This window comes from Peromyscus maniculatus, chromosome 4, assembly GCF_049852395.1.
Source record: "Peromyscus maniculatus bairdii isolate BWxNUB_F1_BW_parent chromosome 4, HU_Pman_BW_mat_3.1, whole genome shotgun sequence".
Classification (NCBI taxonomy): domain Eukaryota; kingdom Metazoa; phylum Chordata; class Mammalia; order Rodentia; family Cricetidae; genus Peromyscus; species Peromyscus maniculatus.
The window spans coordinates 64344544-64357628 of record NC_134855.1 but is presented as its reverse complement, the minus strand read 5'-3'; the positions used below and the strand labels follow the sequence as shown (position 1 = coordinate 64357628).

The 13085-nt window shown below is 32.8% G+C and overlaps 1 protein-coding gene across 1 annotated transcript; it reads right to left on the bottom strand.

Moving 5' to 3' along the window:
- Positions 1–11915: 11915 nt before the first annotated feature.
- On the bottom strand, positions 11916–12749 carry LOC102928350 (olfactory receptor 10AG1-like). Its single transcript, XM_006989775.3, has one exon. The coding sequence runs from the start codon at positions 12747–12749 to the stop codon at positions 11916–11918; it is 834 nt and encodes a 277-aa protein (XP_006989837.3).
- Between the last annotated feature and the right edge of the window lie 336 nt (positions 12750–13085).

Below are 13085 nucleotides of genomic sequence, written 5' to 3'. Positions count from 1 at the left end.
AATTTAATTTGGATGTATTTGCCTCATTTTTCACTTCATAATGACAAACTGCTTAACAATAATGACAGAAATTTCAGGATATCATGGTTTAAGAAGCATCTATCTGGATTATATTAAGTAGGGGTTTTAGAAGGTTCCATTCATTTTATCCAGCTTAGGAACACATTTCATATCAGTATGAAGGTAGGAGTACGGAGGAGGAAAGACAGGGCCCCTTGTGTAGAGGACACAGAGGTAGAGTCTGTAGTCATATGAAGCAAAGTCACTAGCTATCCTGTTAAACTCCCAGGACTCTGTGCACCATTGCAATTTTGAAGTTATTAAAACTTCAGTTGGTGGCCTTATACTGAAAATTATTTTCTTTCAAACCTTTTTCTTCAGGATCATAAATTTGGTGTGTTCAGAGGGTGTATTTTCACACAGTGACCAAGAGGTCCTCATTCACTGTAGCAGCTAAATTTGTACTTTTACAATCCTGAAGAAGATGATTTCTAAGAAATTTTATTTGCGATGATAACTGACTTCTCACTTAGGCCTATTCATCTTTCATCTCTACAACACTGTGCATTAGAACTTATTTATTAAAAAAAAGTGTAGTGACATAATTGTCAATAGAGAACAGAGTTCTACTGAAATGTGATGTAGTTGAATAGTTCTTCCACTTTCTTCTACTGTATAAGATACATTCTGGGTAGCATTTGGCCATGAATTGTTAAGGTATCCAATGACCTAGATTATAAAACAGCAGTATTGGAATTGTGAGAATTGCACCTCAATATAGGCAAAAATCTTGATGTAGTCATAGCACACATGTTATTACAAATGTTATCTATATTAGTTTTCTAATACTATGTTTAATTCTTCTGCATTTTCTAATTGTTTCAGCCAAAATGGATTAATAAAATTCAATCAAAGACATTCCCTCCCTTTGCTTAAAATTTATTTTGGAAATGAATGTCATTTCCTTGCTATGAGAAAACTTTAATGAAACCTTTAAAATCTGCCTGAAGGTGATACAGCAACGAATCTCTTTTTACAATTTTTTCCTTTCATTCACTTCTCCTTTATGTTTCTCCAATATCAGGACTTCTCATGGGAACCTTTTGTTGAAGTTTTCTCTATGCTTTAGTGTGAATTATATCACACAAATCATAAATGACATGTAGGAAAAGGTCCAGGACTATTTTACTACTTCAACCATGTTTTCTCTTTGGTAGTGGTACTCTGCATTTGTCTGATGCTCATTATGCCATTCAGGTTTGAACTAAAAATTCAGTTTAAAGGAATTTTTCACTCTAAAGCAGCAAACAATGATTAATATGGAGGAAAAGAACAATGAAATTCTCCTACATTGTGTTTTCAAGTGGCAATGATTAATATATTTTATTCTTATAAAATATTTCTAGATCTACTCACACTACAGTTTAAAGATATGCAATACTAAATATAGTTACTCAAATGACAATCTGACCAATGACTTATCTTCTGCTCTGGAGGAAATGAAGCTATAAAGAGGAGAAATTTACTCACTGTGTTATACTCAAATAATTTTTTTGGTAAATGTTTAATTTCTAATGTTTTTACCAATAAGAATGATGCCAGGGAATTTCTATTTTAATTTTCTCCTGTCTGAATAAATCTAAAGACTTAAAAGAATTTGTACCACTATTCTAAGTCATCAAAATATCAGACTTTGCACAATGTTCTTAGAGTGTATTTTGCTATGCATAAACTGTACTTCCTCTAATGAATTTAAGTAATGCCATTGATCTTAAAAAACTTTTCATTATATTGTATAGTATTTATTTCTGTGAATTTATTATGATTCTTTAAAAATAATTAGACTTGGATCACCATTATTATAAATTATTATAAATATATTACAGTTTAATTCTAAGACTCTGACTAAAAGATGATTAAGACTACATAAAGGAATATGCCACTTCTTTGTTAATTTGTTAGAATGTACTGCTTCAAAACGAAGTTTTCCATAAAATTACCTATACATCACAACATTATAATAGGTAAAGATTTCTCCATTTTCAAGTGGTTCAAAATCTGTTTTTACTATAACAATCACTATATAAATTATATTTATTTAATAAATCATACATTAACATTTAAATTAATTTGTTTTCTATAATATGTTAAAATTTGGAATACATTGATATTGAACTAAAATGGATTTCAGTATAAAATAAGTCATATTTACCTTTCTAATGCAGATTAATTTTGACTTTTTATCACCTTGACTTAATGTCTCGTTTATTTTAAGTGGAGTCACTTGTATTCTCAAACTTTGTCATCTTCTATTAAGGAATTTTGTGTCTGAAAGCCATCAAGTTCTCTTCGAATAAATGTCACTCTATCCCTCACCTGAACTCTGTCTACAGATCTAAATTTCTGTGCCAATGATTCTAAGGTTTGCTTATTTGCTTGTTTTATAATGTTTACTCCACCTTGACATTTAAATTGGTCTCCCAGTGGAATTGAAAGCACATTGTGGGTTTTTTTTTTTCCTAGACATGGACAGTTTACTGAGCAACACTGTGAGAGATAGTCCAAAATTAAAACCTTGGCAATAATTACCTAATTTGGCAAAATTTAAAGCTGTGATGTTCTCTATTATGAAGATACTATGTATAGCCTTGGTTCATAATAGACTGAGTCTGTGAGCATGTATTTTTTTTTTTCTTCAGTCAGTATACTATAATGGGTTCTGTATCCTGTATACCCTAACAGGATAGCCCGTGTTACAGTTTTTTTTTTTTTGTTTGTTTGTTTTTTGTTTTTGTTTTGTTTTTTGTTTTTTTCGATACTGGGTTTCTCTGTGTAGCTTTGCGCCTTTCCTGGAACTCACTTGGTAGCCCAGGCTGGCCTCGAACTCACAGAGATCCGCCTGCCTCTGCCTCCCGAGTGCTGGGATTAAAGGCATGCGCCACCACCGCCCGGCTCCTGTGTTACAGTTTTAACAAACAAAGTAATCTTTATTTAGGGTGAAATGAGAATCTAGAGTAAGACAAGCTGCAATAATGGAAAATCCCTGAGGAAAGGAATCTGTGTATTCCAAACTTCAGGCCCGAGAGTGACAATTATGACTAACATTATGTACCTTAAAAATCTTCATGAAGGGGGAAACAATATTGTCAAAATATTTCGCAATAAAAATGTTTAATAAAAAATCATTTTGAACAGTATCGTCAGTGGAGTTGTTAGGTTTCTAATATATCACAGCTTCATATTATTCATTAAATAGTGCTTTTAACAGTTTTGATGGTTATTACAAAATCATTTCTGATAATTTCTTACAGTACTATGAGAGCAAATAGCATTTGGTAAAGTTCATTACAAGTTGAGAAAGCATTAAAATGGTCATGGAAAGGTATTGAGGAGCAAATAGTTAGGCCTCATGTCGATTCAGGTGGGGCAGAGCTCAGGATGGCAGTGAGATGCCAGAGCTGATTATTTTAGGTGAACATCCAGAAGTTAGCTGATTTAAAGGAATTCCTGTGTCCTCAAAAGAACTATAGGAAGATGTGTTGATAGAGAATGAAATATTCGGCAAAACTACAAATATAAATGAGAATTATATAAAAAATTGGTGAGACAAATTTATAAAATTTATATATTTAAACAAAATGATTTAGACAACTGAATAAGCTCTGAGGAAAGAAATTAACTTTTATTAATAATTGATGCTATAACAAAATTAATTTTAACTTATATATAGTATTATATAGAACATAGAATATAAAATCATGAAATTATCTAATACTTTATTTTTAAATGACTACTACTCTAATCATATCTAAATCTTTAGAATACCAAATAAAAATAAAAAAGAAGCTACAAAATAAAATAATTCTGCAATGAATAAAATACTCATTTCACATTATGCACAATGTTAACAAATTTGAAAAAAAAACCTAAAATTCTTGTGTCAAGTAAAAAGCTATTTTTCTCTTAATAATAGAATTTTGCATGTCAAAAGAAATTCCAAAATATAACACACACACACACACACACACACACACACACACACACACACACACATATATATATATATATATATATATATATATATATTTCAATGACAGAAAAGAAGTTCAAATCCTGTAAATTTTGGGACACACACCTAACAGAATTAATTGTATAAATCTGAACACACACAGAGCTTACAATAATCTAAAATTCTTATATTACTTATATGAATTCTACATGAGGCTATAAAGCTAACATCAGTGAACCTAACCAAAGCTGTGTTCTTTGAGTCAATGGTTAAGCTGTACATGGATAAGAATATGCTTAATATCAAGACAAAGTTTCTCTATTTCTATACAGCAAACTTGATATGACCCATTCTGTAGTTTTCCTTATATGACTCTGCTTTTTGTATATATTCACCTCTTTCTTTCTCTTCTAAAGCATCAAACCAGCATGTCCATCAATAAAAAAATTGAAAATCGTAGTTTATTAGTCTCATTCTTTTAGAGGCATATTTATTATTGTTATCAATTGTATTTTTTTAAATCAATACAAAACATATTTGTTTACTTGGTTTCAATGGCCAATAGTATGTGGCCACAAGACAATCAACTGTATTGTTTTTTTCACCAAGAGCATGGAGTCATATTTCTCTTGTCTATGTCTATATTTATACATTTATACCTCTACTGTGTATCTAGCTATGTAGGCAACACTAGACCTTTTTCTCTCAATATCTGAATATGCACATAATATGATTATAGTACTACATGCATTTTAATTTTAGTTTGTTTTTCTATAAAAATTTATTCTTTGTATGTTGCTGGCTTGATCATCTGGTAATTTTCTATTGTTACCTCAATGATTAACTGACTCATGCTATGATGAGCCTTCTACTGTTGATCACTAACAGGGATGTTCTGAGACAAGTATTTGGTAAATGTCTAGTACAGATAGACTCTTTAAATGAGGCCAGACTATTTGTTAAAATATTGCCTCATTTCCCATGCCATCGTTGCATCAATTGTTTTCAGCTTTGTGTGTATGAATGTACCCTATTCAGTCTTTTTCTTATTTATTTAGTTTTTTTCCAAAAAAAGATGTTTTAATAATGATTTCTTCTCTCCAAGCTCCTCTCCTCTACTTTTCTTTATCACCCAACATTCTGCTTTCTCTATCTGTTTCTGTCTCACTATTCTTTGTTTCTCTCATGGAACAAAAACAAAACCGCACATAAATGCAAATCAAGTAAAAGACAAATAAAACAAGCAAAATACCAATTATGTAATAAAAAAATCTGACCACAGAGGAAAAAATAATTAAGTCCATTTTCTGTTGGTAAAACATACATGGGCATTAGGCCTTGCAGGGAATGCAACTAATAAACCCAGTGATATTCCTTAAGAGAAAATTGATTTTCACTTGGCTAACAGGCATCAACTTTAAAACACAAACTATAGAACCATAATATGACCAACAAGACAAGAGATATCTAAACAAAGAAATATGAGGCAAAAAAAATACCATTGTGTTTGTTTTCTGTTGAACAACTCAATGATGGGCAAGGGACCTATCCTGAAGTATTGCTGATATTCTCAGTGATACTTCATAAAGAAAGCTAATTTTTCCTTTACAAGTGGATCTCAGTTGCAGATATCTTCTTTGTTAGGGATGGGAACTCATGTCTACTTTCTACTTTTCAGCACAGGGGCTTCATCTATCATGAGCCTGTGGAGACCTTGAGCGTGATGCAACAGTATCTGTGACTTCATTTGTGCCTCAATCTTGTTTTGTCTGGAGAGTGTAGTTTCCTTGGAGTCATCCATCCCCTCTAGCTCGGACTCTAGCTTCCTCTTCTGCATAGTTTCGGTGCCCTGAGGGGAGGAATGTTCTGAAGCCATCAATTTAGGACTAAGTGTTACAAAGTCTCTCATTCTCTGTGGGTCTCTGTGCTAGTTCCCACCTACTTCAAGAGGAAGCTTCTCAGGAGATGGATGCGCAAGGCACAGGTCCAAGGATATAGCAGATTGTCATAAGGAATCATTTTATTTCTATGATCCTTTAACAGAATAAATAGAATTTAGTTTTCCCCTAGGCCCGTGGTCTAGCTAGTCTTAGAATTTTGGTAACCCAAGCAGAGTTAGACATGGGTTCTTCCTCATAGTGGTGAATTTTAAACCCAACCTAGAGTGGTTTGTACTTCTACATATGTATAATACATACTGTAATTACTATTGCATCAGTGTATCTTAGAGGTCGGTCACCATTGTAGATCACAGGTTTTGTAGCTTGGTTGATAGTTATCTTTCTCCTCTGATAGTGTGTCTTCCAGTGAACTTTAGTCAGAAGGGAAAAGTTTCTATTTAGGCACCAGCTCAACTTCTTGGTGTTCCGTGATATAATTATTGTCTTTAGCAATAAGGCCTTACAATCAGTTTGTGGACAACAACCATTAGGATGAGTTGAATATTTCTTTAAGTATTTCTCAGTCATTTGTGTTTTATCTTTTGAGAAATTTCTGCTTAGTTCTGAACCCCTTTTTTAATTGAGCTATTTGTTTTCTGGATACAGAGTATTTTTAATAATTAATAAATTTTAGATACCTTCTCTTAGATGTGTATTTGGTAAAATCTCCTCCTGTTTGCTATCTTACCACTTCTGAATGATGGTGTCCTTTGCTATATTGAAGCTTTGCAGCTTCATGAGGTCCCAGTTATTAGTTGTTCATAGTACCATGTGCTATTGATGTCCTGTCCAGAAAATATTTTCCTGTACCAGTTATTTCAAGCCTATATACCCTCTTCTCTTTTCTATCAGATTCAGGGTATATGATATTCTAGTGTTTATTTGCAGGCAACACTTCTTCAAGTAAATAATATTTCAAATTGCTACACAGAATTCATAGTTATCATTGTCAGGAAGACATACTCTGTTTCCAACTGTGAGGGAAAAAATATTTGTTTTACAGTTAGAGAAAAGAATGAGTTTTGTTTTTTAATTCCAGAGTTTAATACCATTCAAATAAAAATGAGAATCATAAAACAACAGCAAAACTAATAAAAAATGTAAGACATGAGTCCTTAGAAATTGGTCCACATTCGATTTATAAATAATGATGTCATTTCTAGTCACTATTAGTATGATCACCCAGATATGACAAGTCTCGTGAAATGTAGCAGAGTTTGAAACAGCCAGAAAATCAGAAAATAATAAATTTAGTTTTCAAACGTCATTTATATCTCTTGGCTTTTCTTTTTCTTTTGGTCTGTGATAATAGTATAAGCAATCCTTTGCCCTGCATTATTTATTTTCCCCCTCTTGTATTTCTAAATTGTACTAACTGCACCTGTTTAATTAGTTTATATCCATTTTTATCTTCGCTCAAATTTTAACACTTTGAATTATGCATATAGAGCTTAGGGACATTTAGGAGTTAATATATGATAAAAATCTAAGCATACTAAAACAATGTACTTCCAGCTCGCACTTCTATACAATTAAATGGATATAAATAGACACTTTCACTTTGGCTTCTTTTTAAAGTATTTTCATTTTACTTATTTATAAACATAACCTTGATATAGAACTGTTGCCATTTATTTTTATTTTCTGATCATATTTCTATGATCACATATTTGAAATGTTTTCTGGTAGTATTTGTGTTTTTGGTATGTACAGATTCTGTATATGTGTACATCTGCATGTTTATGCCTGGGTCAAAGCAGAGGGCCCCTCACTTTTTGAAATATAGTTTTCTACTGAAACTTATATTGCAATAATTAAGACAGACTACTGAGACAGCAAGCCTAGCAACCTTCAGTTATCTAGCTCCTAGCTTTAAGATAACAAGTTTGTGCCCACATCAGAATTTGTAGGTTTCCAAGATTCAAAGAAATTTCCATGTTTATTAAGCAAAGGTTTTGTTGACTGAGTCATCTCCTACTTCTATGTCATAATACTTTGAATTTTTATTTCTTTATTTTGTATTTTTAATTTTATTTTTGAGATTATAATATAATTTCATCATTTGTCCCTTCCTCTCTAAACCCTTCCATAAACCTCTCTCTACTCTACTTCAAATTAATGACTTCTTTTGCCACTAATTGCTATTGCATTCATAAGTACATATACATGTATCTATGTCTCTCTCTCTCTTTCGATATATATATATATATATATATATATATATATATATATATTCCTAAATATATGCTGTCAGTCTGTATAATGTTGCCCTTATATGTTTTCAGGGTTGTCTGGTTGGCACTTGAAAAAGAACTGGTATACTCTTTTCTGGAATTACCACCTCTCCCTCTCTAATCTCTTCTCATTTGCTAATAGTGTAGTATTGATACCTCACAAGCTTTTCCCTGTCCACTTTGGCATATTCATTGGTATTATCCTTGTTCAGCTCATGTTTGATCAAGTGATGTTTGTAAGACCTTATAGATGTAGCTTCTGATATTACTAGGATAAAAATGTCACAGCAAACTCCCTAATCCTCTGGCTCTTATGATCTTTTTTACCACCTCTTACTCAGTATTCCATGAATCTTAAACATTTAGATGTTTTGTAGATATATTCATTGAGACTGGGCGCCACAAATCTGCATTTTGATTGGTTGTATTTTCCTGTAGTGATCTTCTGTTTCAAAGAGGTGTTTCCTTGATGACGATTGAAGGCTACAAATATCTATGGGTACAAGGAAAAATGCTTATATATTGTTGTTGGGGATTGTGCCTTTTAGTAAATTGGCAGCTGCAGATTCTCCTCCAATAATTATGATGTCACTAGCACCAAGTAGTTAAATAGGTTTTTCTCTTGTTGAGCAGAATCTCTCATGTTAATTCCATTTAGTGAGCTGAACTTGACCACCAATGAAGGTGTGCCTGTATTATACCTTTAGGGTTATCATGTCATGATGGTGTTTTATGTTCTTCATAGGCATCATAGCTGTGTTGAACTGTTAGGTACCATTCTCCTTTTAGAGCATGCAGAGCACTGTGTGGTACCATGAGAGCTGATACTCAAGGAGGGGCCTTCAGGTAATTTCCTGCTCAGGATTCTCAAGGCTCAACTTCTTAAATCTGCGATGTCTACATCAATAGGCACTTGTATTCCTCTTCTTTTGGATAATGAAGGGCAACAATTGGCTATATGTTTGGGGACTCTCTTGAATTTCCGTGGGCAGTAACTTAAAATAAGGCTACTCATGTCTGGTATTGGGGGCTTTGTTAGGTGATCTTTGGTACTGGGAGGGAGAAATGACAGCCAAAATGAGAAAAGTTCATTAAATCTTTATGTTCTGTAGAGTGAGTTTCAGGACAGTCAGAGCTACATAATAGAAAGACCCTATCGCAAACAACAAAACAAAACAAAAACAATCAAAGAAACAACTATATGTGCATAATTATATACAGAATTAAGAGTATTGCAGATTTGTGGGATTTATTTTTAGGTAAACAGTTAGTCCACTTCTTTGTGGTTTTTTTCAGATATCCTTATTTATATTTCACACATCTCCCTCATTTTTCTGTATTTACCATACTTCTTGTTTGTGGTTTATGTTTTGATGGGGTCAAGTAAATTTTATTTTCTTTAATTTTTGAGATTTTAATGTTATTAGAATATTCTTCCCATCCCTTTCCTGTCTATTATTCTTACATATACTTTTCCTTGTACTCTTTCAAATTTATGGCCACTTTTTCCATTAATTGTTGTTACACACATATATGCATATGGATAGATTATCTTACACATAACCAGCTGAGTTTGTATAATGTTACTTGTATGTATATTTTCAGGATTGACCATTTTCTACTGGATAATCAACGGGTGTGTTCTTGTCTATATAAGACTGTTTATCCTGCTCTCAGAATTCATTAGTTGTCTATAGACTTTGTGGAAATTTGATGCCCCATGGGCTTTTTCTCAACCACTTTGGAGTGTCTATTGGTAGCATCCTTGTTCAGCGCATGTTTAGGCAATAATGTTTGAGAGATTTCATGGGGATAGTTTCAGCCATTAGTAGCAAACATACTTTCATTTTAAATCTAATAATGTAAATTGTGTGTCAGAGGTGCTTTTAATTCTTATGATTTTCTTCTAGAATTATGAATGTATTTATTTGAAACTGATTGTGTTATTGTATGTGAGATATTCTGGAAATTCTATATGGTTTTTATTATATTTTCAGTAATTTATTCTTATACCTTTATACAGGAGTATACATATTCAATATATTATTAATTCAAATATATAATAGCATAGATAATGTTCCATGTTATTAATTAATAAATAATATAGCAATATTTAACATCTGTTTTGATATTCTTGAAGTATTTTTAGGATTTAACTATATATTCATAAATAAAAATATATTAATTTAAAAACTATGTTTATGGAGTGCTGTTCAATTTTATGTCTGTGTATCATGTGCATACCTGATTCCCCCAGAGAAAAGAATAGAGCACCAGATCCACTTTAAAGAGTGAAAAAAATGGTTGAGACACCCTGTGATTTCTGTGTCCTCTGCAAGAGCAGCAAATGTCCTTAACCACTAAGCTGTCTCTCCATTCCCTAAAATATATTTGACTATGTAAATAAAACCTCATAATTTAAGAAAATACCCACACTTTCATAAAGGATATATTATTTCATTTTTCAGGGATGGGAATATTGATCAGTATTTTTTTAATGAGAGATATCACATCTTAAATAGCTGTTTTTCTGAGAAATTCATAGAATTTTCCTGCTAACATTTTTCTAAATATATTTCCATCTTTTTATTCTTATTTCTGTACATATTTTGGTAATACTATAGTAAACAAAATGCCAAGAGTGCTTCAATTTTTTTTATGCCATACATTCTCCTAATGCTACACCAAGGATGAATTGAGACATTGCTTCAAATCATATACAAGATGTAATTAAGATTTAGCATGTTTTTACTTGTTTTCTGTCAAAGTAGTTCTTTATTAATGTTATATATGTATATGATGAGTTTAGGTTACACTTTGTATATAATGATTCTATTTGCAAAACATGTGTATAACGAGTTCTGTATGCTCTCTCTCACCTCCTCTTCTCTCTATCATGTCTATCTATCTATCTATCTATCTATCTATCTATCATCAATCTATCTACCTATCTATCTATCTATCTATCTATCAATTCATCCATCCATCTATCAATCTATCGATCTATCTATCATCTATTCATCTATCTCTGAGCCCTATCTATCCTGCCTCCTCTCTATTCCTTTCTCAGAATCATGCCTTTTGGTTTTGTTTTGTAATTCAGTAAAATCAAGGCCCTCTGTGTGGCCATAGATCCGGATTATCTATTGGAATGTGGCCATATCATTGGTGTATAAAAGACTAAAGAAAATGACCCACTTACCTGAAATCTATAAATAACAAACAATTAATTAGTGAGAAATAGTTCCTTTGAGCTACTCATCCACCCGTGCCTGACCTTTATACTTCAACTGCATTAGCTACCTTTTAACATTTTAGTGTACTAAAAACAAACAAACAAAATTAACTACAGAATCAAGGAAGAGAGTTATGAAAGTCAAACTAAATCCATCTCAGAATATGACAACTGCCTCTGCTCATAGATCACAATAAATTATCTGCCAAAGAGCTGCTCAGGCAGTCTTAGAAGAGTATTTAGCTGACAGTGAAAAAGTAGGTCTTAATAACTTAACAGACACAGGCAGCTGATTTATTTTCCATCTGGAAATATGGAAGCCCTGTAATGAAGTATGAAATTAATGTTGCATGACAAAATTTGGGTATTAAACATAAATTTAATCAATATTAAAGAATGTAAGAAGAAAAATACATTTGTGTGTGTGTGTGTGTGTGTGTGTGTGTGTGTGTGTGTGTGTAAATGATAAACAGATATGTGCTCTTCAAATCTTTATCTCATACTAGTAACTTACTGAGCAGTTTTCTCAGAGCCAGCATGATGTCCTTGTTCCTCAGAGTATAGATAATGGGATTCAGAGTTGGGATCAAAATGGTGTAGAACAGAGACAATAGTTTCCCAATTATTTCGGATTGATTTGGCTTGGGTTGTAAGTATGTGATGCCAGCAGTTCCATAGAACAGAATTACAACTGTCAGGTGAGAGGAGCAGGTGGAGAATGCTTTGGCTCTCCCTTTGGCTGAGGACAGTTTCAGAATGCTGCAAATGATCTTACAATAGGAAAAAATGATCAGCACAAAGGGAGCCATGACAAACACCATTGCAACTATGTAGACTGCTATCTCATTCACAAACGTGTCTCCACAAGCAAGCTTGAGTACTGGTGGGATGTCACAGATGAAGTGATTAATTCTGTTAGAGCCACAAAAAGGTAGTGAGAATATCTGGTATGTTTGTCCAATCACAACTGGAATGACACTGATCCAGCAGGCAGCCACCAACCATGTGCAGATCCTGTGGTTCATCACTAGAGAATAGTGCAGAGGGTTGCAGATGGCCACATAGCGGTCATAGGCCATGGCTGTCAGGAGGAGGCACTCTGTGCCTCCCAGCATAAGGATGAAACACATTTGTGTGGCACAGGCAAATATAGAGATCTTCCCTTTTAGAGTACAAAGGTCCATGAGCATCCTTGGAATGGTGACTGTTACATAACAGATTTCCACAAAAGAAAAATTGCTAAGGAAAAAATACATAGGTGTTTGCAAAGCAGTGTCAGTTCTTGTTAATAGCATTATAGTGCTGTTGCACATCAGAATAGTCAAATACATGAGCAAAAATATCCCAAACAGAATCCACCTGAGATGGGGGACATCAGAAAACCCAAGTAGGACAAATTCGGTCAGAGAAGAGGCATTCGATTTTTCTGTTGTAAATTTCTGTTCATCTACAGACAATAAATCAAAGGTGGTTAATTAACTCATATCTGATGTTCCATTGATCTGTCCCTTTACTTGAATGAAGAACACGAGTATACATAAATTTTATCATTAACTTACAGTGTTTCAATGAGTCTTGAAACTTCTAAAGACAACAAACTAGTTAAAATTAATTAAATCAAATTAATAAGATCTATTCTATTTTATTAGATTTGGCTGTACAGCCAC

What these genes read in the sequence shown, in the direction of transcription:
- LOC102928350 (XM_006989775.3), bottom strand. Translation starts at nt 12,749, where the DNA reads ATGTATTTGACTATTCTGATGTGCAACAGCACTATAATGCTATTAACA.